The sequence below is a fragment of the Rutilus rutilus genome (genome assembly GCF_951802725.1).
Source record: "Rutilus rutilus genome assembly, chromosome: 8".
Taxonomy (NCBI): Eukaryota; Metazoa; Chordata; class Actinopteri; order Cypriniformes; family Leuciscidae; genus Rutilus; species Rutilus rutilus.
The window spans coordinates 37,413,195-37,438,513 of NC_140222.1; the positions used below are offsets into that span (position 1 = coordinate 37,413,195).

A 25,319-nucleotide genomic window follows, 5' to 3' on the forward strand; every position below is an offset into this window, starting at 1 on the left:
GGAAAACATAATTATTGCAAGAACTTTGATATTTTGTGCCGTGGGGGAGGGGAAAACATAATATAGGGGATGAGCAAATGTATGAAAGCTTCCACAGAAGCCTTATAAACCATTTCTATTTGTGCTTTGTGAGCTCTCTCTTTATGGTCTTTCTCAATTGAAAATTACCTCTTAGCAAAGTTTTTTTGGGTTTTTTTTGGGTTCTATACGGACCTGTTCGCCAGCAAGACACCAGTCGACCCGCCCGAAATGCAGGACGATGCCATACCAGCCATGCTGTCAATGTTGACCAGTGAGGTCAGGCATGCGATCCAGAACATCCAGAAAGACCGGGCGCCAGGGCTGGACGGAATCGTGGCCGAGCTGAACACCAGATCAATGGAAGACGGCCAAGACAGTGCTGTTGTACAAGAAGGGTGACCGCGAAAAGCTGAGGAATTATCGGCCAATCTGGCTCCTGCCGACCGTGTACAAGGTTTTCACCAAGGTGCTGTACAACCGACTAGCCAGGCAGTGGGACGAACAACAGCCACCCGAACAGGCCGGCTTCCGGTCTGGCTACAGCACAATGGACCACATCCACGTGCTGAACCAACTGCTTGAATGCTGCCGGAAGTACAAGATGCCCTTGGTACTGGCCTTCGTAGACTACGAGAAAGCCTTCGACAGCATAGAGATCAATGCCGTACTGCTCGCCCTACAACAACAGGGCATCTCCTACGAGTACGTGGACCTTTTGCGGGAGCTGAACAGCGGATGCGCCACCAACATCACCTTGTTCGACCGGACACTTCCCACTTGAATGACAGGGTACAGCTGTGGCCAAATTTGACATTTTTGCTGCTTCAGTTGTTATGATGTTGATTCACATTTTTCTAGATTATTGTGCAGAGTGATCAGAGGCATTTTACATCATTTCAAAAAGCTTTATCACAAAACCCCAAATTTTACTGTTTTTGTCCTTGGCACCAAATTACCAGCTAACATCATTGTGTTTTATTTAAAGGGCTATTTAAGTAGTCAACAAAGAAACATAAAGTACCTGACCTAAACCTTTGGGGAAAAAATCAAATTGTGGGGGTTTAAATTGCTGGGGTCAAATTGACCCCAGTGGGTAAAAGATGTTGGTAGATTTGAGGGTAACAGGAGGGTTAAAAACACTGACATACTGCAGCCGTATCCTGATCATCCAGACAGATTTGATCTTTTTTATCAGGTGTTGTGTAGACACAGTGTGTGTGGACGCTGTTACTGGGAGATTGAGTGGACTGGGAATGTTGGTGTGTCTATATCAGTGTCATATAAAAGCATTAAGGGAGGTATTAAGTGTTGGTTTGGACATAGTGATAAGTCCTGGAGTTTGTACTGCTGTCGCTCTGTTTACTCATTCTGGCACAATAAGATACAGACTTATCTCCCTGCAAAGCCCATCAGCTGTAGAATAGGAGTGTATGTGGATCACAGTGCAGGAACTCTCTCCTTCTACAGCGTCTCTGACACAATGAGCCTCATCCACACAGTCCAGACCACATTCACTCAGCCGCTCTATCCTGGGTTTAATGTTTATTCTGGATCATCAATAAAACTGGTGCATCAGAATAGTAGGGAGATTTCCCCCATTACACTTTGAGCTGCTGCTTGATAAATCAGTAATCAGATGTTGTAGAGTCTCTTATTTTATCTTTATTACATTATTATTACAGTTAACATTTGAGGCACACATAAAACATATCACTAAAATTGCATTTTACTATATAAGAAGCATTGCACGACTAAGACCTTTTCTCTCTTTTGCCGACACAGAAAGGCTTATACAACACGATCTCATGAAAGTGCGTATCTATACCACAGATTTGATTTCTCTTGCCATTTTTGGACAAAGATGGTTTGGAGGGGTGTGGAGTGCGTGCATATTACACGGCATAAAGTATAAATGGCACGAGAAATAAAATTTGTGGTATAGATACGCACTTTCATGAGATCGGGCTGGCTTATACAAGCCTTCATTGCAACTAGGCTAGATTGTAATGCCTTGTTCTCTGGACTTCCAGCAACATCTCTAAGCGGGCTACAGTACATTCAAAATGTATGCTGCTCATGTGCGTACTCGTACTTCTGCTCGGGAGCACATCACACCGGTGCTTTCACACTTGCACTGGCTTCCCATAAATGCAAGAATTATTTTTTTTTAATTCTAATTTTAACCTACAAGGCACTACATGGGAAGCAGATTATCTTTGTGATCCTATTAGCTATTTTACTCCATCACGCTCTCTCCGTTCTGCTAACTCTCTTTTACTCCATCAGCCTTCATGTAAACTCAAGACCATGAGGGAAAGAGCTTTTTCATTCAAAGCCCTTAATTAATTGTTTTATTGTCTTTGTTTTATTTTTACTGTAATGCTTCAGGGTTTCATAAAAGCGCATTATAAATAAAATGAATTATTAATATTGTTATTATTTTTATTATTATTATTATTATAAGGACATTTCAACAAGGTTGTTCTAAGAATGTTTCCTCTCAATGTTACGAGAATGTATTTAAACTATGAAAACATTAGCTGGATATTCTCAGTTCTCAGATATTACCGTATATACCCGAATATAAGACAAGGTTTTTGTCCTAAAAATAGGCTGAAAAATGGGGGGTTGTCTTGTCTTAAAATCGCGATATAGACAAAATAACCGGGGAAAGGGAGAAAGCAGGGGGAAACAGTAGAGGGCGCCAACATGATAGGCTACGTAATTAGTGACAGTGTTATGAATTAAATAAAAAGGTAAAGTGCCGCCATGGTCCTCCAAGAGATCATCTTGAGAAAAGAGCTTCAAAAGTTGGTCAAATAAACCAACACGTTCGAAACAGTTATGACACCAACTTTAAACTGATGGTCGTGAATGAGGCGGAATCATCTAATAATTGCAAAGCTGGCAAAAAATTTGGAGTCGCAGAATGCAACGTTCGGAGGTGGCGAGCACAAAAAGAACGACTAAAAAATACCAACAGCCGAAGGAAAGCTTTCCGTGGACCTCAAAGTGGCAAGTTTGCAGAACTTGATGATATAATCTATGAATATGTGATAGAAAAAAATCGGGATGCGATGCCAATCACAATAGAAATCATTCGGCTGAGGGCTCTGGAGATAGCCAAGGAGCTGAACATACCGACAAATGAATTCAAAGCTAGCCCTGGGTGGTGTACACGAATGATGCGGCGCAAAGGGCTGACACTGCGTCGTAGAACACGTCTGGCCTCAGACTTCGAGGAGAAGTTGCTGTCTTTTCAGCGATATGTGCTTAAACTAAGGAAAACTCACTCATAATCCCTGGATCAGTGTTTTTTGACATGCCAACATCTGTCACTATTGCCAAGAAAGGGGACAAATCAGTTATTGTGCGATCTACTGGAAATGAAAAAAACCGAATCACTGTAATGTTGGCGTGTCTCGCTGACGGGACCAAACTCCCCCATATGTGATTTTGAAACGCAAGACTATGCCAGAGGAGACGATGCCAGCTGGCATTATCGTACGTGCCCTTTCACGTACACTTTCTTCAGCCACCACCATCACCATCACCAGACATAAGGACACTACACACACACACACACACACACACACACACACACTGTCTAGTCTTGTTTACGACTAGGATCCAGTCCATCTCTACTTGATAGTACTAAACTGTATCTGCCTACCTTTATCGTCCTTCTACAGAGACTCGTTACATTGAACCACTTATCTTCATTGTGATTGTCAGCTACCCTAGTGAAGGGCAACCGAGGCTTTCTGACGCATTTGAGGCTTTCATCAAATTGTGCCAAAAAACGATTTATTTTCTCAAAGCTTTTAACACAGTGTGCATTAGCGACATCTGGTGGTAAGACTTGTTTTCTCCACCAAATCACCACAGAGCATAAGAAGCATGTGACCAAACAAAGCTACGGAATTCTGGGACACAAGACTGTAATCAATCTGGGATCAATACAGTTCTATTTAATGATCTAATCTCATCTACATTCATTTGTGGCAAAGAGACCACAACTTGTGTCACGTGTTGCCTGATCAAAGGATTCACAAATCGATCAATAATATAACATATACAAGTATGTGATCATAATTAGTAATTGACGTGAGTAGTTAAACAAATATTTTGGGTGTTATGTTTTTTTTTTTTTTTTTTATGTTAGTGTCAATTTTTTCAAACAGCTGTTCCAACCTTCGGATACTTCATGACGTTTGAAGCTTCAAACGTCATCATTCACGTGGTATTGTCATTTCGATACAAGCATTGGTACAGTGTGTGATTAGTCTGGCTATCACCAGACCAAGCTCAATCTTTTAAGATTGAACATTAGTCTGGGGAGTCTGCTCTGTGTTTTCTACTGCACAAGAGGCGTGATCAACGGGCATAGTTCAAATGACTCTGTACGCAATTGGATAGTCCTTCAACCAATCAGACCAATGATCCGGGTGAAGTACTTTGCAGAGCGACGCGAAAACTCCAGGCAGGAAACGTGTCAACAAACGTGTTGGTTTGTAGCATTGATCAGAGGTTTGCAGAAGCAACAATGGCATCGAGCGATTTTTGCAGGTTGTGCAAAAAACAACATGAAAGTGAGTGGTATTTACACCCATTCGAGTGATTTGTTTGCTAAACTAAAGAAGCCATTGAGCATCGTCGAGAGGTTAAAGGGAATTGGATTGACGGTTGTGCGAGACGGGTAAATCAGATAGAGTGTGCAATCAGTGTCTAACAATCATATCACACTTGGAACTTGGAACACGATCTGCCCCATTACAGGAGATGGGAAGAAGAGAACGGGGGAGCGACATCTTAACATGCTGGAGTCTTAATCCGGAGGGTGAGCAGGGTATGTAAACTCCAGGGCGGTGCCGGCAGCTCGGGAGACCAGGGCAGAGCAGGCTGTGCAGGCGTCCAGGGCGGAGACGACCCTTCAGGCGGCCATAGCGGATTGGCCTTCGTGGCCTTTCCGTGGACGTCCGGCCTGGCCACTGTGGCCGGGGACCTATAACCATACATCAACTTAAAGTAAAAGATACAGGACCAGGAACAGGGAGAAACAGAGGGCTTAAATACACAGAGAACAGATCAGGGAAATGAGACACAGCTGGGGCAAATGAACTCAATGACACCAACCATGGAAACTAACCAGAAACAACTGAACAATGAACAGAAGAAGAGCATGCAAGTGAGGGCCAGGGAGGATGATGGGAAATGTCGTGTTCGTGACACCCACAGATTTGTAACGGAAGCAGGATAGAAAAATGTACAGGTTTCCAGCCTGAGCTTCAGGGCGAAATCAAATCATCGGCAGATCGGGCTGTGTTTACCAAGTCTAGTGTGTGATACAATAGTGCTTTGAAAACCGCACTGGAGCATTGGAGCCCCGGTATCAAAGGTCCCATCACTAGGCTACCCTGCATGATTAAAGACACTCGTCAGCTAAATGTGACTGTCATTTGGACTGCTTGTGCTCATCACTCACCTCTTTGAAGATCTTCCAGATCACTACACACCTTTAAATAAAGCACTGTTCTGCTTCTAGTTTGAATGGCTCTTGTATTGTTTTATATAGTTGATTTAGTTATGGCGCCCCCCTGTGGTAGTTCTCTAGAAAAATAAGTGATCACATTTCATGCAGTCAGATTCTCCTCGATCTTTGGATGCCATCCTTTGTTTTGCGTTTGTAAAAGCATCATCTGTAAGTTAATTCTTCTTTACATAATATTTGATGATATATATTTGCATATATTTGTGATAGATTTATTTGAAGCTTTGAATTAAAGTTATTTTGTGATAGCCTTTAGCTATTAGCCTAGCCTTTCTTTGATATAGCATTCAATGTGTTGATTCCATTCTACTTTGATGTGATAACTTCACTATATGAGTCAATATCTGTATTTTTGCTATTCCGATAATTTCATTTAAGTAAATTGATTATACTGATTCATTTGGGTATTTTCAGATAAGAGTTTCAGAACTACATGAATGGTCTTTAGTCATTGTATTATTGTTCTGATTATTGTTTATTTTGCTGTTATTTACAGTTTTACTCCTAATTCATATGTACCTGGCATCTTATTAAACGGCAAAAACTAAGATGAATCCTGACTCATCTGTACTTTATGGATGGAGTTTGGCTGGCTGTTAAATTGCATTTGTACATGCAAGGAGAACAGTACAAGCACTGTTACGTTAACCTCTGTGTCTCCTCTCCTGTTTCATGACAGAAGACCAGACCGCAACAGACAACACCCACCATGGACCTCCTTTCATGTTATCCAGTGAATAAGCTCTTATCCATTTTTCAAGATGGTCGTCCAATCAAGGTGTAGGGGAGAGCCGGGACAGTTGAAACACTTTTCAGATTAATGTCGTTTTCTAAGATAAGGTTACAGATAGATTGTTTATTTTTTTGTGATCAACAACTCACATATGTGTTCTCTTAGTATCATGTGTTATTCGGTACAAATATATAAAGTAAAATTTGACTTTGAACGGTAGTTGTGCTTTGTTTCAATCGTCCCGCTCACAGGGGTGGGACGGATGAAACATAACAGTTTAAACGGCAACTATTCATCTAATGCTTGTTTTTGTTAACAATACCTGACAAGTAACTTATGTACATATTGTTACAAACATATTTTGTAATTTATTTTAATTTAAAGGTTCATATTAACCATTTTTGTTCTGTCGCCCAATAAACAATAGGCGATAAGCCTATGCGCATTTTGTAATCTTTCTAATGGGCTATTTTGACGAAGACAGACAAATCAGTTTACAATTAATTTTCTTACATTTCTTCCTTGAGTCATATTGAGTGTTTGCAAGTTGAATAGCCTGTTATTATGAAAAAACGAGGTCAACCAGAAGACGATAAATGAAATTTATTGAGGATTGAAGATTGGACAACTGATGATTATTAAAGACATAACATGTGTTGCTAATTGAAAATGAATTTGCATTAAAAGAAACACAAGTCTAGAAACAGTATATGAATCTATGAACAGTATAGGCTATGACCAGGTTTAACGTGCAGGATGCGCGGTCGGGACGGTTTAAACCCTTGTTTCAACCGTCCCGACAGCGCCTCCTGTCAGTTAAACCTCTTTTGCCTTTAAACTAAAAAACTCTGATACTGCCCACTTAAGGGTTTGTTGCAGTACTAATACACCTGCTGTATTATCATTACAATGGCACATAAAACAATAAATACAAGTTGTCAGTCCAAAAAAAGTACCGCACTAAAGAATTCACTTACAGCACTCAAAAACAGCTTTGCGGCTTTAACTCCAAAACGGCTTAATGTAAAGAAGAAATATTTTCGCGGGTATGGTAGGCATTGTGTGCTGTATGTGCTGACGAAATTTGACGTACATGATGTGAGTGGTTTTCAAGGAAATCTCAGTGTTTCATCCGTCCAGCGTTTCAATCGTCCCGGCTCTCCCCTACATTGAAACATCTCTTGAGCTCTCCAACCTTCTTCCATGGAATGATGATACCATGAAGATCATGTTTTGGTGTGGATTAGATGACCATCTTTATCACCAGATACCAGCATCAGCTACCACTTGTTCCCTTGAGAGCTGAAGTGATTGTGCTGTGGCTAAGTGATATTTCCATCACCGTTGTCGAGGTTGTAGAAGAAGATAATTTCACTCAGTCCTTCCTCCCCAGTCCACTCTACTAGGGTGACCAACCGTCCTGTTTTCCCAGGACATGTCCTGTTTTCACGTCCTGTCCTGGCCGTCCTGTCTGTTTTTTGTAAAGTGGTGAAAATGTCCTGGTTTTCATTATTTTTCATTGGGCCATTAAGCGTGTACTTTAAATACATGCTTGCCTTTGCACACGAAACCGACTTCGGCTTATAATCAGCGCGTTCCTCAAATTCAATTCGCAGCGGCAAGCAGAGCGCACGTCAGACTCAATACAGAGGCCTGTGTGTGTGTGTGTGTGTGTGTGTGTGTGTGTGTGTGTTCACTGTTCACCTCAGCCTCATTGGTCTGTCACACTGCTCGTCAATATCAGAATATTTGAAATGACCAATCAAATCAAAGTAGGTGGACTTTACGTAATTTCAATTTTAGCAGCGTGACTTGACCAGGACTCGACGGTCGACGCCTCAGTTTATATGTAAGTAGCTAACAGCGTTAAAAAAAAAGCCCAAATGTAAATTCGCAGATGATTTACAGAGAAAATTCCCGTGGTTTCGTTTCGGTCGGGATCCGTGTAAAGCAGAATGCTTGAACTGCAAAGCTGGCACGTACGTGTCAGTGTCAAATAAAGGTGCTAGCGATCTAGAAGCCCACATAAAGAAATTATAGGCTACAAGAGAACATCAGGAGGATTGTAATTTTTTTTTTTTTTTTTTTTATACTGAAATAGTGTAGTAGATTTTTTATTTTAGTGGTAGATTTTTAACCTATGACCATGAAAAGAAATAGTGTCATGTAAAAGGTGTTAAAAGCTAAACTTTTTTTTTAATAGTAGGCCTATTCTATTGTTTCGGTCCAAACATTGAATGGAAAGGATGTATTACTTTATGTATTAAAGTACAATAACATAGTTGCAAGGTTGTGAATTCATTTGTCAAGTATTTTTTTATGCATTCACCCCAACCACGCCCCCAACCCCTTAACCACGCCTCCCAGACCACGCCCCCGTCCATCAACCACGCCCCCGTCCTGTTTTCTGAAAACTAAAATATGGTCACCCTAACTCTAGCCATCCTTGCACCAGAGTTCGCTCCAGTTCATGAGTCCAATCCAGAATCTGTTCAAGCCCCTGAGTACAGTCCAGTGTCGGCTCCAGCCCGAGCACTACCCTGTCATGGCCGAAGTGGCCGTTCCTGTTTTCTATGCTGGGCAGAGATGTAAACTCGAGTCTGCGACTTGGACTCAAATCGCACTTAAGATGCAAAAAAATTACTTGCGACTTGGACTCGTGAACAACTGACTTGAGACTTGACTTGAACTTGAAGACAGAGACTCGAGAAAAACATAAGCCATTTTGGTACGGCATTTCCGATTACATTCTCTCTTTACTACACCCCACATTACAGCATGAAATGCAACATTTAATTATTCATTTTTTATTCATTCATTCCCTATCAACATGTGCTGCAGCAGACACACCAAGCCAGTGTTATTATATTACACGTAACACATCTGAAGGCATGCGTATTCCCCCATTGGAAAAGTGCTGTTATATAAATGAACAACAAACAATAACAATATATTCAAGTCTTACCTTGTGATAATATTCAAGTAATTTAATTTGAAAAGCAATCAATAAATCCAAAGGGGAGCTGTGGTGTTGCACAGGTTTTTTGTGTTGTTTACTGTAACACTTGTTTATACACAGGTTTTGTTACCGGCGGGTCTCACTGAAAGACTACATTACCCATTACTGCTTGAGAACAACAGCAAACTACAGCAACTCAAATAGCTTAAAATACACAGCACATTTTTTCTTGTGGTGACCGTTCCTATCGTGAAAAAAAATAAAAAAAATAATGATTTAAGTAATACTTTGTGTGTTTTATTAGACATTTAAGTATAAATCAGTGTAGATATTTCAAAACACGTTTAATTACAATAACTAGCTGAAAGAACTATTACTAAAAACAGACCAAGGAATTGAGACTTGACTTGGATATGCCTTCAGGGACTTGTGAACATGTGCCTTTAAGTGTTTTACTGTGGGCCATTGCTGTCCTCTGGTGGTCAACAACAGTAAAAATTCTTGGTGGGAGGGAAAGAAGGATATTTGCGATTTCAAAAACTTGAACATTTTGAAAGATGTCACATGGTAAATTCAGAGTGGACAATAGACATTAAAAAGTTTTTTAAAAGTGGGAGGAAAAAAGAGAAAAAGAGGGGGAAAAAAACATTTGTGGACCTCGAGTGGACTACAAGGAAAAAAAATAACTAAATAATAAAAATTAACAAACCCTTGGGATTAAACAGGCTAATTTTCCAGCTGAGCCTGCCAACAGAGATTCATGTTTGTTCAGTTTCATATAGTCATAGACTAGACATTATGTGCCAGAGAAACAAGCTTTTGAATTTTGTGTTTGAACTTCAGTTTTTGTGGTAGCTCTGTGTATTTCTATGGCATCGCTGTGGAACAGTAATAAGCTGGTGAAGGGGATTTAGTTAATTAAACTTATCATGAGCATTGTAATGTTTTAAGCAGATGTCATAACAAATGTCAGTAGACCGGGAAGATTTCCATCAAAAATCCATAAGATCTTACTTTCATGCTGTGGAAAGGAAGACACATCGAGTGCAACTCTGAAAAGGGACGGGGCTACACAAGTTTGCCTCTTAAGAACAGTGATTTTACTGATAATAAACCTATACATAAAAGACATGTACAACACAGTGAAATAAATGATGAACGCATTATAAAGGTCTCTAAGTGAAGTTCACAACGTAATTTCGGGAGGAGTGAACCCATCTAATCTTTCAGTTAACTGCTGGATCATATAAGCAGCCGCTCACCTTGTTCTGGCATCAGCTGTTTTTGTATCCCTACACCTCCCCAACTCCACCAACATAATTTAGGCATCTTGCTACCATACTCATCATCCAAGCATTAGTAGTCCCACTGGGGGGAATATCTAAGCTCAAGCTGAAGCTGCTTCCTCTGCAGACAGCAGGCAAAATATGCTTAACCTTATTAGCTTAAAGATTATATGGGCAAAGGAACTCGTGAAATACGTTTTAATATGACCTAAATTTAGCAAATAGACAAAATCCACATCCTAAGATTTAGTCCGTGCACAGAACCTTGTGTTTTAAAGCACACTCAGTGGACAAACAAAGGTTTACAACACAACAGAAATGCAAATTGGTTTTCATTTGTACATTTATAGCCAATTTAGTCACTATAGTCAATGTTTTTAATTTATTGTCAGCAAATGTTTTTTTTGAAATCATGGTTTTCTTGCTCAACACTGCTCTCTTGTGGTCAGGAGGCATTTCCTTTGTGCTGTGACTTTTTTTTATGTTTGTTTCAACAGAAATAAACAAATTACAAAAGCATAGAACAAAGCCAGCAGGAAACATGAAAACATTATTTCTGGTCACATATTTCTGATTCTAGTACATATTATGAAAATGAAAATCTCATGCATAATTGGGTATTATGTTTTTTATACTGACTTGCCCCTAAACAGCACATACATTGATATCAACCATATTTATAAGCTTTATACTTTAACAAAGAGAAAGACATATTGTTTTACATTATATTTTCATGTAGCATATCAGTGTTTGTGTTGAGTCTTGAGGTTGTTCGAAATCCATATCTTGAAGATTTTGTAGGTCTGCGTCTTGAAATTGTTTCAAGTCGTCTCCATTTCTTGCATGAACAAACACCTTTAACAGTCCTTAAAAGTGACAAAGTGAATTCAGATTTATCATTAAATTAGTATTTCAGACAAAAACATGATTTATTCACCCACATTTCATGGTTTTGTTCTTTCTGTAATAATTGTAGTCACTATAAAGAGCTGTAACTGCAAGAGCTGTTAAAATATTTTTTTTTGAATAGCATACTGATGTTATAGTGAGAATTCAAGAGCACAATGTCCACGTTTGGAGCCATACACATATAATTTCACCAAAGAGCTCACCTATGATCACAATGATCAGAAGACCATTTATGAAAGCAGATATGAAGATAATAATCTGCCAATGTGTCTGATTATTCTCGATGTTCTTCACCACTGTATGATTCTGGATCTCTGCAGTCGGTTCTGTATAATATATAATATATTCAGGACTGTGCATCCATTGAAATGTTTAGTTACTTTACATAACAGTCTAAAAAGGATGCATTGTATACTAATTCATTGTATGACATCAATATGATCACTGAATGTTCACTCACCGGTGATGTGTAGTCTGGAGCCGTCGCTGTATTCAGGAGGAGCATCTCTGGTCACACAGTAATAAAGTCCTAAATCATCAATAGTGACATTATTTATGAATAGATGAGTTTTTCTTTGCACTGAATATTTTTGTCTAAATCTATTATTGTAGTAATGAGGAGCTGCAGATGAGAATGTGCGTAATATCAAAACCGGAGAATCTGGAAGTTTCAGTAATAACCAGTTAACCTCCTTTACAAAATCACAGTTTATAGTCACATTTTGACCCAAATCTGTTAGTTGATCAGTTAAAGTCTCTGCAGCTTCACACCATATGAGCAGATCTGTGAAATATACACAACAGACACACTAAATATGGATTATTGTGTCATTAAACATTATCAACTTACAAAGAACAATAAAATATTCATAAAGTACAATTAACTCACAGAGGTAAAGCTGCACAATCTTCATGATGTTAAAACACTTGTTTCTTTCACACGACTGTAGAGATGTAACTTTACCTCAGAGCTTTCAAATGAATAGTGTGATTAACCACAATCAAGAGGAAGTTAAAGGCAGGTTTGCTCTGGCCACACGTTTAGCGTTTTTGTCTGTTTGTTCAAAACTCAATCATTGACCTATATATATATATCTATATAATCTCTTGTTTTTTCAAAATATATATTTATCTCTAATTCACTGGCAGCAAAATGACCCAAGACACTGAGAACAGCCCAGTTTTCTTTCTTCGGTGTCATACAAACACATATATGATGGTTTCTTCAACTGTAGTATCATTCTAACCCGTGATTATTAACTCATAAGTTTAGATGAGGTTTATGGTTTCTCTCTCTTGAATTTCAATGCTCTCAGCAGCCACTAATTCACCACCATTAACAATATTTATCCTCAAGGCAAGTGAGAATGTATTTGAATTAATCTGGATTTTTTTTTTTTTTTTGCCTAGTACTTTTAATAAGAAAAGAAGTGTGAAACTTATTTCTCATATTTTTTTTATTTTTATTTATTAATCTTTGTTAATGTTAGTTAATGCAAATTCAGCTGTTCATTGTTAGTTCATGTTAGCTCAGGTTCATTAAACAATATTTACAGATACAACTTTTGTTTTTAATAATGTATTTCAATAATTTTCAATAAAAATGTAATTAGCATGAATTAAAATGAATAAATGCTGTAGAAGTATTTATTTTCATTGTTAGTTCATGTTTACTATTGAAGTTAACCTATATTATTATGTTAATAAATGGAACATAAATAATTGTAAAGTGTTACCATGGTGTTTTATGACGCTCACTTGGTTAAAGTTTAAACCACTTGATGCAGCAAGTGTGTGTGATCGTGTTGTTCATCAAGTGACCAAACCAGTGGAACACTTCATTTGCACGAAACCATGCTTGTGTTAACCACAAAAAAGAAAACTGTGCAAAAGTTAGATGTTTTTAAATATGTGCAAAAATATTAAAAACAATGAATATGCATGCCAAAAATATCTTTAAATTTATTGACATTTGTTTACTTGACCTCAAGCTTTGTCAAATCTATGTAAAATATAAAACATAAACTAGCAGAAAATGTCATGATTTCAAAATAATTTTTTTATGTGATGTGTGATTTAATATCATGAATAACTAAACTTTTTGCTGATTAAAAAAGCTGTTTTAGCCCCAAGAAAGCTCATCATCCATGTGGTTTACAACTTTTACTGCTGAGCATGTCAGCGCACTTATAATAGAGAGAGAAAAAAAAATGATTATATTACTATATATTAGCAAGATCTCCACTTAAAACAGTACAAGCAAAAAGTGTTACTATCATACACACACTGCATATTTACATACAAAGCAGCAAACTCATAAATGGAAATGGAAATTAAAATCCACACATTTAAAACATAATAACAGTCAATTTTAGTTTGTAGAAAAAAAAAAGCATATGTAAGTACACTTTGTATTCATAAAGTGTATCACATCATACATTGGCTGTAGACAGTAGTGCTCTGCTCCTGACTAGGCCTGGTGTTACTGGAGCACATGAAGAAATCAACTTCAGCACACTGAAAGAGGACCATATTATATCTGAATGGCCATATACAGTATGATAGACATAATGTACAGTCAGCTGATCATAAACATTTCAGATCATTTAATGAATCTTGAGCAGCTTGAAGTTGCACTGTAAGAATCTCCAGGATAATAGAAGACAAAATAAGATAACATATATTAATATTGAAGATCTTACCTGTGGATTATTTGAGTTTTGAGCCGCAGATTTTCCAGTTGCATTAATAAAGCTCTTCACCATACCTGAAACAGCACTGAATATGAATATCACTGAATTCACACATTGTAACAGTGCAAGAGCTGATTCACAGAGAGTGTGTTTTACTGTGAAACATGTGAGATTCAGACCAGGGGAATGAAAAAAGAGGCGCGAGCGCAGCAGTTAAACATGTTTAGTAAGCGTTTAAACAAAAATAAAAACAATGCAAAAGTAGCGCAACCGAATAGAAAAACAAGTGACCGGACAAAAACACGTTCTGTGTGAACCGGCTACATTTTGTAGATCTAGAGTTTGTCACCTTGTACTAGTAAAATGAGACTTTAACTGTAGTAAAACAAGTGCAAACCTATTAATGCAATGGTCAGAAGCACATTCAGCAGGACAGATATGATGATGGTCAGATTTCTCCATAGTATCTGGTGTTGTGGAGCGTCATCTGTCTGATTCCTGTGGACGGAGTCTGTAAAAGGTTTGTAGTTCAATCTTTATTCAGTTTCAGTCTTTAACAGAACAATAAAACTATTATTAGTTCTTCATTCAATCTGGAATCCATCATGTGGTTTATAAAGACATGAAATGATAAAATAACTCACCGCTGATGTAGATTTTGGTGCCGTTGTTGAATTTTAGTGGTTCACTAGTTTTCACACAATAATAAACTCCTAATTCATCAATGGTGATATTTCTGATGAACAGACGACTGTTAGTTTTCACTGAGTATTTGTGTTCAACGGTGCTGTTTTCATATAGTCCTCCTTCATATGTGCTGCTGTAAGTGCTTAAGATCAACACTGGAGGATCCGGTAATTTCAGTTTGTACCAGTAAATCTCCTCTATATCAAGATCACAGGTTATAATCACATCAGATCCTAAAGTTACTGGTGTGTTTGTTAGACTCTCTGTGGCTTGATACAACATGAACAGATCTATGACAGAAAGAAAACCTCGACCACACAGCGAGAGGGGAAGTCAGAGCTGGGCTTCTCTGAGAGCACGATAATTCTTACATTTTTGTTAAATCAACATCATGTTGAAGTAATAGTTATGTGTAATGTAAGTCAGGGATTATTCATGTATTTGTTGTAATTTACATAACTGAAAATACACATTTTCCATTTGGGAATTTTCATTTGATTTAAAATAAAATAGTGATGCAACTTTCACCAGGATATATTAATTAAACAACACTTTGCACAATTCTAAGATTACTGTACATGTCATTCTTATGGAGTAATAAGGATACACAGTATGTGTTGTTCATATAGTGAATCAAAGACGTTATTCCCCACACGCTCTTGCGTGTCCCAATCCACTACACCCAAAACTTCTGATTGTTTACCCCAGAATGCTGCACAATCACATTATTTAGGCTTCATTTATCTGAGCTCTATTATTACAAACTATTAAAAAAAATCTGCATACTTTTGAAAGTTTTACAAAACTGTAAATATACATTTATTAATTTAGCAGACATTTTTATTCAATCAAGCTTGCAAATGAAGGACATAACCAGCAGGTTATAAGTATACTTGTACTACTGTGAGTATATATTTATGTCGCTGTTCTTTTCATAGTTAATCAGGCTGTAACAAAAACAAACACACCAGAAAATAATGTAGAAAAAATAAAACCTGGACAAAGCTTGACGGCTATCAACATGGTAACACATATCATGAGTTTACTTAACTTGTCTGTCAGCTTCTTAAAACTATTTCTGACTCATGTGTGAAAATAATTGTATACTGATGATCTAAAAACATTAACAGAAATTCAAAAGTGTACAGCTAGCAAATATGTTAAGTCCCTTCTAACTACATTAACTGCCCTTGTGTGCACTCTCAGTGCAGTGTGCTTCATTTCCCCATGTTAACAGACCCTTTCCAATAAAGTCAAGATGACCTGTTCTGCTAACAGTATCCATACTGACTTAAAATATGGTTCAAACTTCAAATAAATAAAAATAAAACACTATCAAACATCTATATGCAATAATCATTTTGGCCACAGTTTCATACAGCAGTCAGAACATTTTGGGTCCAGGTACAAACGATTGTAACTATACATTAAAGAAAGGCACTACAGCAATACAGCAGTCTAGCAAATTACTCTGATATAGTGCAAAATACAAAACAGCAACAGGAAAGTTACAATCCCTTCTGGCTGTGCTCTCATGGAAGAGCTTCTTGTATTCACTGTTGGTTTTGGAGTAGGCACTGTAGTAGGCACTGTAGTAGTCATGGCTGTTAGACAAAAAAAATAAATAAAAAATAAATAAATATGAAAACATATTACTATTGAGACAGTAACTGACTAAAAATACAATGCACATGCTGGATGATAATTAATGACAAAATAATTACTAAAGCTTAAAGCTAAAAATATATTTGTTGAGGCATTACACATCCTTTTATCAAATGACTCAAACTACCTATGGGAGTAATAACAGTTTCCACGTACCTCTGACTAGAAGTTTTAGTTTGTGTTCCTTTTTCGCATTTGGGATATCACATGAGAACTGTCCTGCAGATCGGACAGTCTGAGAGAGAAGTTTCCATCCGCATACTCTGAGGGAAAACTTTTTATCCGATCTTTAAACATTGTATCCGGTATTTATGTTGAGGCAATGCCTTTTTCAATATCATAAACCAGTGGTTCTCAACTCCAGTCCTCAGGACCCGCTGCTCTGCACATTTTGTATGTCTCTCTTATCTGACACACTCAGTTCAGTTCATGGAGTCTCTCCTAATGAGCTGATGATCTGGTTCAGGTGTGTTAAATAAGGGAGACATACAAAATGTGCAGAGCAGTGGGTCACGAGGACTGGAATTGAGAACCACTGTCATAACACATTAATTTCCTCTGTCTTTAGCTTTCCTTCTTTGTATGAACATGGCAAGATGACAGAGCCTCCAACTTATCAACTTACAAAGAACAATAAAATATTCATTAAGTACACTCTAAAAACTGCTGGGTTGTGTTAACCCAATTTTGGGTCAAATATGGTCTCACCCAACGTTGGGTTAAAAAATGCAATTTAAAAATGGACAAATTGCATTTCGGACAAAATCAAAAATGGACAAAAATGCAATTTAAAAATGGACAAATTGCATTGGTTACATTAAAAATGTAAACCAACGGCTGGGTTTGTCCATTTTTAAATTGAATTTTTAACCCAACGTTGGGTGAGACCATATTTGACCCAAAATTGGGTTAACACAACCCAGCAGTTTTTAGAGTGTACAATTAACTCACAGAGGTAAAGCTGCACAATCTTCATGATGTTAAAACACTTGTTTCTTTCACACGACTGTAGAGATGTAACTTTACCTCAGAGCTTTCAAATGAATAGTGTGATTAACCACAATCAAGAGGAAGTTAAAGGCAGGTTTGCTCTGGCCACACGTTTAGCGTTTTTGTCTGTTTGTTCAAAACTCAATCATTGACCTATATATATATATATATATATATATATATATATATATAATCTCTTGTCTTTTAAAAATATATATTTATCTCTAATTCACTGGCAGCAAAATGACCCAAGACACTGAGAACAGGCCAATTTTCTTTTTTTTTCAGTGTCATACAAACACATATATGATGGTTTCTTCAACTGTAGTATCATTCTAACCCGTGATTATTAACTCATAAGTTTAGAGGAGGTTTATGGTTTCTCTCTCTTGAATTTCAATGCTCTCAGCAGCCACTAATTCACCACCATTAACAATATTTATCCTCAAGGCAAGTGAGAATGTATTTTAATTAATCTGGATTGATTTTTTTTTTTTTTTTTGCCTAGTCCGCCCTCTTTTAACAAGAAGTGTGAAACTTATTTCTCATATTTGTTATACAATTTATTAATCTTTGTTAATGTTAGTTAATGCAAATTCAGCTGTTCATTGTTAGTTCATGTTAGCTCAGGTTCATTAAACAATATTTACAGATACAACTTTTGTTTTTAATAATGTATTTCAATAATTTTCAATAAATTAATTAGCATGAATTAAAATTGATGCTATTTAAAATAAAATGCTATAGAAGTATTTCTTTTCATTGTTAGTTCATGTTTACTATTGAAGTTAACCTATATTACTATGTTAATAAATGGAACATTAATAATTGTAAAGTGTTACCATGGTGTTTTATGACGTTCAATTGGTTAAAGTTTAAACCACTTGATGCAGCAAGTCTGTGTGATCGTGTTGTTCATCAAGTGACCAAACCAGTGGAACACTTCATTCGCACGAAACCATGCTTGTGTTAACCACAAAAAAGAAAACTGTGCAAAAGTTAGATGTTTTTAAATATGTGCAAAAATATTAAAAACAATTAATATGCATGCCAAAAATATCTTTAAATTTATTGACATTTGTTTACTTGACCTCAAGCTTTGTCAAATCTATGTAAAATATAAAACATAAACTAGCAGAAAATGTCATGATTTCAAAATAATTGTTTTATGTGATGTGTGATTTAATATCATGAATAACTAAACTTTTTGCTGATTAAAAAAGCCGCTTCAGCCCCAAGAAAGCTCATTTGCCATGAAGTTTACAACTTTTACTGCTGAGAGAGAAAAAACATGATTATATTACTATATATAAGCAAGATCTCCACTTAAAACAGTACCAGCAAAAAGTGTTACTATCATACACACACTGCATATTTACATACAAAGCAGCAAACTCATAAATGGAAATGCAAATTAAAATCCACACATTTAAAACATAACAGGAAATTTTAGTTTGTAAAAAAATATGTTATATGTAGGTACACTTTGTATTCATAAAGTGTATCACATCATACATTGGCTGTAGACAGTAGTGCTCTGCTCCTGACTAGGCCTGGTGTTACTGGAGCACATGAAGAAATCAACTTCAGCACACTGAAAGAGGACCATATTATATATGAATGGCCATATACAGTATGATAGACATAATATACATTTCAGATAATTTAATGAATCTTGTGCAGCTTGAAGTTGCACTGTAAGAATCTCCAGGATAATAGAGGACAAAATAAGATAACATATATTAATACTGAAGATCTTACCTGTGGATTATTTGAGTTTTGATCAGCAGATTTTCCAGTTGCATCAATAAAGCTCTTCACCATTCCTGAAACAGCACTGAATATGAATATCACTGAATTCACACATTGTAACAGTCCAAGAGCTGATTCACAGAGAATGTGTTTTACTGTGAAAAATGTGAGATTCAGACCAGGGGAATGAAAAAAGTGTCTAGAGAGAAAAATGTAAAAGTTAAACTTTTTTGGGGGCATTTTTAGAACGCCATGTGTTTTAGACGCTGCAAAAGAGGCGTGAGCGCAGCAGTTAAACACGTTTAGTAAGCGTTTAAATAAAAATAAAACCAATGCAAAAGTAGCGCAACCGAATAGAAAAACAAGTGACCGGACAAAAACACGTTCTGTGTGAACCGGCTACATTTAGTAGATCTAGAGTTTGTCACCTTGTAGTTCAATGAGACTTTTACTGTAGTAAAACAAGTACAAACCTATTAATGCAATGGTCAGAAGCACATTCAGCAGGACAGATATGATGATGGTCATATGTCTCCATAGTATCTGGTGTTGTGGAGCGTCATCTGTCTGATTCCTGTGGACTGAGTCTGTAAAAGGTTTGTAGTTCAATCTTTATTCAGTTTCAGTCTTTAACAGAACAATAAAACTAGTATTAGTTCTTCATACAGTATATTCAATCTGGAATCCATCATGTGGTTTATAAAGACATGAAATGATAAAATAACTCACCGCTGATGTAGATTTTGGTGCCGTTGTTGAATTTTAGTGGTTCACTAGTTTTCACACAATAATAAACTCCTAATTCATCAATGGTGATATTTTTGATGAACAGACTACTGTTAGTTTTCACTGAGTATTTGTGTATAAAGCTGCTGTTTTCATAATCACCTCCTTCTAATGTGTTGCTGAAAGTGCGTAAGATCAACACTGGAGGATCCGGTAATTTCAGTTTGTACCAGTAAATCTCCTCTATATCAAGATCACAGGTTATATTCACATCAGATCCTAAAGTTACTGGTATGTTTGTTAGACTCTCTGTGGCTTGATACAACATGAACAGATCTATGACAGAAAGAAAAACACATTTATTAAGATATAAAATCAAAAGAAAACTGACTCAATCAAATGTGACGTGAGAAACTCACAGATCTGCAGCTGTATGATCTTCATTATCTGATCCAGATGAATAATATCTGCTATATGTGATCATTCACACATCTCGAACTGTGAGAGGAAACACACACCTCGACCACACAGACGAGAGGGGAAGTCAGAGCTGGCCTTCTCTGAGAACATGATCATTCTTAGTTGTTTAAATCAAGAAGTCATTAGAAGATACAGTGTGTGTAAATATGCCAGTGTGTTTTATTCGAATATACAGATGTTTCTTTTGATTTGCTCCTCAAAAAAAAACACATAACTTTTATATAAGTATATACAATTTTATTTATTAATTTTTGCTACCAGCATACCAGGTGACATATATTTACATTAACTAAAATGTCCTTGCAAAGACTCATGCTTAAAGAAAAACATCTGACGATATCTTGATGAACAGATGAAACCAAAGCAATAAATGTGCATGTCTGTCTGGCTGTTTGTTTCCGATTTTTTTGTGGCAAAACAAACACGTGTGGAGTTTCCACATTTTTATAATGCAAGAATTTTTCTCAGAATTTTGTTTAAATGAAATATAGTATGTGGTTTGCTTATTTTTGTTAATTGTGAACAATGCTAGTCAGCCCCACTCTCACACTCATATCTTATCTTTGAAGATACCAGAGAAATAAACACACTGGTCCGTTATGCAGCCACAGACATGATCCTCATGACACAGTGAATATAAAAAATCATCATATAAATAATTTTAAGAAATGTATAATTATACTATGGGAATTATATACATTAATTATTATTTTTCAAAATTATTCAACCCCTTCATGACAAGTATCTTTAGTACTTATGCTGCCTTCACGTGCTATGAGAAATATCGTACTTCCCACTTCTGAAGTTGTGATTACGAGCTCATTGCATTCAAATGTTAACTTGAAAGGGCGTTCATGTCCAATTTTTTTTAACTAGAAAACTAGTATTTACGATAATTCTGAGAGCACCTGAAGGCAGCATTAGTAGAACATCCTTTTGCTGTGAAGACCTGCTGCAAACAAGATGTATAACCAGACACCAGCTTCTGGCAGTGTTCATTGAAATTAATTGAATTATGCCTGGCTCACACTACAGGAGTTTTAAAATCCTAACCGATTGTGAAATCTGGACACTTAAGGAGAATCTTTGCAGATTTTCTTCCCTCAAATATTAAACATACACACACTACAAGATTTGAAAATCGCGGCGCATCACACACTACAAAATGTTATTAAGATTATTATGCCAGAGGAAGCGCCTCACGTGATCTCACGCAGCAGATCTGAAGCGGAAAAGCGGATGTAAACAAAATGGATACTGTAACAAGACAATTTGCTGTATCAATAATTATTGTTTGTCATGAGAAAAAACAAAAGCGGAAGATTAAACGAGTGTGGATAAGGAAATGGTTGGGGAGACAGGGTCAACATGGATTGTCAGTTCTTCAGCGAGAATTAGAGGTAAGAATTGAATTGCCCGTATTACTGTCTGGTAGTATGCTAGAATTTTTTTTACCGTTAAATAGTGCTAACGGCTGGCTAGTCACTCCTCCATCTCCGAAGTCCGTGCTGCAGGTTTCGTGGTCGCCATTTCAAAATGTCCGTCACTTCTGTCTCCTTGTAGACTTGTTTCTTATTGGCTATTGTGACAGAACTGACGTAATCACTGTCTTGCTTATCCCGATTTAAAATCCTAAATATCAAACATGTTTGATATGATCGGGGCAGGCCCAAATTGTGTGAGAGCAGATCGGGAGGAACCTGAGGGATCAACGGTGGAACCGGGGAAGGCAAGGTACACCTGATGGTTAGGGGGCCGAGGTTGAGTCTTGGGTTTGGAGGCTTGAAGTGAAGCTGAGGGATCCAAGAGCCAAGGCGTAGCTGATGACTGGGAAGCACTAGGCGGATCTGTGCAGGAGAGTGGAACCACATCAAAACTTTATTAGTGACACTGGTTCTCTTTATCCAACTGAGAGATGTACTAGTTTGCGTATTCTATGTTCATGAAGCGGTTGGGTGTTGTGAGCCGCTGTTCAGTCTATTTCACACAGCGCGATGAGAAACGGCTTGGGCTGCTCCGACAAAATCACAGAATGCTTACGAGAGAGTTTTAACTTAATTTATCTTTTTTTATTCAACGTATTAATAATACAAATTAATGAATAATATTAATATATTTAAATCAATTTTAAGTTATGTCGCGGCCCTCCTGGAGGATCACTGAGGCCCCCTAATGGGCGGCGGCCCACAGGTTGAAAACCACCAGGCTAGAGAATACCCAAAATGCACTGTGCACTGAATGAATTCCCGCATCTTAACAGGAGATGGCGCCGCAGCTGAATCAATCACAAAGTTTGGCAATGATAATCTCAGGTACTGTTTATGTGCTTTATTTAATGTTAAAAGCGTGTAATATGACTTTGAATATCATTTAGTGCTCCAGATTTGTAGCTGGAAAAACAACAATGGATAATTCACCTCAGATCTTGAAATTAAACAAATGGAAACAAGAACGTTCAAACTGTGAACAAACAAGTGTATTCTTTGAAGATTGTTTTAGTAACTCAGTAGCCCATGCATTTTGAATAATTTTTAAATGGTGTAATATTTGTGAATTTGATTATGTAGCTACTTATCCATTTTCTTGCGAGTGCCGTCAAATTACTCTCTGGTGCTGTGCACTTGCCGCGAGACTCCGCCCATACGCTGTTCTGATTTGCTGTGAGTTTTGATTGACTTTGACGCATCTCGAGTCTTGTGTGGACATACAAATTATTTGTCGCTGGAATCTTATCGCATCGCGTCTGCTTAGGACACGGTGTCTATGGGGTTAGGATTGTTGCATTATTCCAAATAGATTTTAGATTCACAAACAAATGTATAAAGATTCTCAAAAATGTATTAAATTCACAAATAAATAGATTAAGATCCACAAATAAATGTAAAAAGTTTCACAAAAATGTATAAAACTCACAAATAAATAAAATGAGATTTGCAAATAAAATTTTTACTCAAGCCAATCAGATAACGGCCACATTGAGCTGACCAATCGTAGCACGTAGCACGTTACACACAAATTATGATCTTCATAGATCCCGAGAATCATATAACACCTTCTCTACACCGGACGCAAGCGGCACGACAGCGCATCAAAAGCAAATAGTGCACCATTATCTTCCCTGCTGCCATAGCAGTGTCAAATAATGTAAAACTAACATGTTTGTAATGTACACATTTTGCCCATGACGTCTGTTTTCTTACCTGCAGTGCCATTGAATTACTTTTTTTTTATGTGGATGTGGATGTGGATGTGGATGTTGCAATCCTGTAATTGTGAATAGTTCTTCAAATCATATTGTATACCTAAGAATCTGCATCTGGTCAGTATTTTTACATGGTCAATAGCTCATTCTGTCAAAATAAACATTTTAAAAAGCCTATCACATTTGTGGTGTATGTATTGCCTTTTAATTTATCTACATTGCCTTTTTATTTACATGAATCAATTTTGCGAAAAATTGGTGCTTGTCAGTATTTAATTATCACTTTTGTATTCAATTCAATTCAAATTTATTTGTATAGCGCTTTTCACAATACATATTGTTTCAAAGCAGCTTTACAGAAAGTGCATTTCAGAAATGTACATAGAGAAATACAGTTAGTTAATCATGTATTGATTTAGGGCATAAACATCGCCCGCGTCGAGTCGTCTCAACTGTAGTATAAAATGTAAGTATTATGTGAATGCCTGGCTGAAGAGATGCGTCTTTAATCTAGTTTTAAACTGGGACAGCGAGTCTGAGCCTCGAACAATATCAGGAAGGCCATTCCACAGTTTAGGAGCTAAATGTGAAAAAGCTCTCCCTCCTGTAGTGGACTTAGATATCCTAGGAATGACCAGAAGCCTCGAATTTAGTGATCTTAAAGAGCGCGATGGATTGTAGGGCGATAGAAGTTCCGTTAAATACACGGGAGCTAAACCATTTAGGGCTTTATAGGTCAGTAGCAATACTTTGTAATTGATACGGAACTTTATAGGTAACCAATGTAGAGACGACAGAATTGGTGTTATATGATCGTATTTTCTTGATCTAGTAAGAACTCTAGCGGCGGCATTTTGGACTAACTGTAGCTTGTTTATTGAGGATGCAGGACAACCAGCTAATAAAGCATTACAGTAATCTAGTCTCGAGGTCATGAATGCATGAACTAACTTTTCTGCATCAGAAACAGATAGCATATTACGTAGCTTAGCAATGTTTCTAAGGTGGAAAAAGGCTGTTCTTGTAACATATGAAATATGATTTTCAAAAGACAAGTTGCGGTCTAATATAACACCCAGGTCTTTTACTGTAGAGGATAAAGTAACAGGACACCCTTCTAAATTAAAGTTGTATTGTAAGAGGTTTTGTGGGCAGTTTTTTGGACTAATAAGTAATACCTCCGTTTTATCTGAATTTAATAGCAGAAAATTACATGTCATCCAGTATTTTATATCTTTAACACACTCTGTTAATTTAGATAATTTAGCGTTTTCATCTGGTCGTGATGAAATATATAATTGAGTGTCATCAGCATAACAGTGGAAATTAATTCCATGTTTTCTTATAATATTACCAAGTGGCAGCATATATATTGAGAATAGCAGAGGGCCTAACACAGATCCTTGCGGTACACCGTAGTTTACTGACGTTATCTTCGATTTTTCCCCATTTACGCAGACAAAATGGTAACGGTCTGATAAGTACGATCTAAACCAGTTTAATGCCTGTCCCTGAACACCAGTGTAGTTTTGTAGTCGGTCTAAGAGTATTGTGTGATCTATAGTATCGAACGCAGCACTAAGATCAAGTAAAACTAGTATTGAGATACAGCCTTGGTCAGAAGCTAAAAGTAAATCATTTGTGATTTTAACGAGCGCAGTTTCT

The 25,319-nt window shown here is 37.0% G+C and overlaps 2 protein-coding genes and 3 long non-coding RNA genes across 5 annotated transcripts in view; all 5 read right to left on the minus strand.

Moving 5' to 3' along the window:
* LOC311295362 (uncharacterized protein) overlaps positions 1 to 15,257 on the minus strand; it is a 321,297-nt gene extending 306,040 nt beyond the window's left edge. The window contains exon 1 of the mRNA XM_084416708.1: positions 14,797 to 15,257. Coding sequence (XP_084272834.1) covers positions 14,797 to 15,121 — 325 coding nt within the window. The 5' untranslated portion in view covers positions 15,122 to 15,257. The remainder of the gene's footprint in view (positions 1 to 14,796) is intronic.
* Positions 1 to 25,319, minus strand: part of LOC311295372 — a 383,037-nt gene that overhangs the window by 166,658 nt on the left and 191,060 nt on the right. The gene's annotated exons all lie outside the window — the stretch shown is intronic.
* On the minus strand, positions 13,938 to 14,734 carry LOC311295374. Its single transcript, XR_014628319.1, has 3 exons — positions 14,550 to 14,734; positions 14,162 to 14,226; positions 13,938 to 13,976 (listed from the first exon to the last, which is right to left on the minus strand). It is a non-coding gene; the product is annotated as an uncharacterized lncRNA (long non-coding RNA).
* On the minus strand, positions 15,646 to 16,852 carry LOC311295370. Its single transcript, XR_014628315.1, has 2 exons — positions 16,661 to 16,852; positions 15,646 to 16,443 (listed from the first exon to the last, which is right to left on the minus strand). It is a non-coding gene; the product is annotated as an uncharacterized lncRNA (long non-coding RNA).
* LOC311294795 (uncharacterized protein) lies at positions 18,999 to 20,497 on the minus strand (the record flags this gene model as incomplete). Its single annotated transcript, XM_084415823.1, has 5 exons — positions 20,392 to 20,497; positions 19,976 to 20,308; positions 19,720 to 19,833; positions 19,256 to 19,320; positions 18,999 to 19,088 (listed from the first exon to the last, which is right to left on the minus strand). The coding sequence occupies exons 1-5, from the start codon at positions 20,414 to 20,416 to the stop codon at positions 18,999 to 19,001; spliced, it is 627 nt and encodes a 208-aa protein (XP_084271949.1). The 5' UTR covers positions 20,417 to 20,497.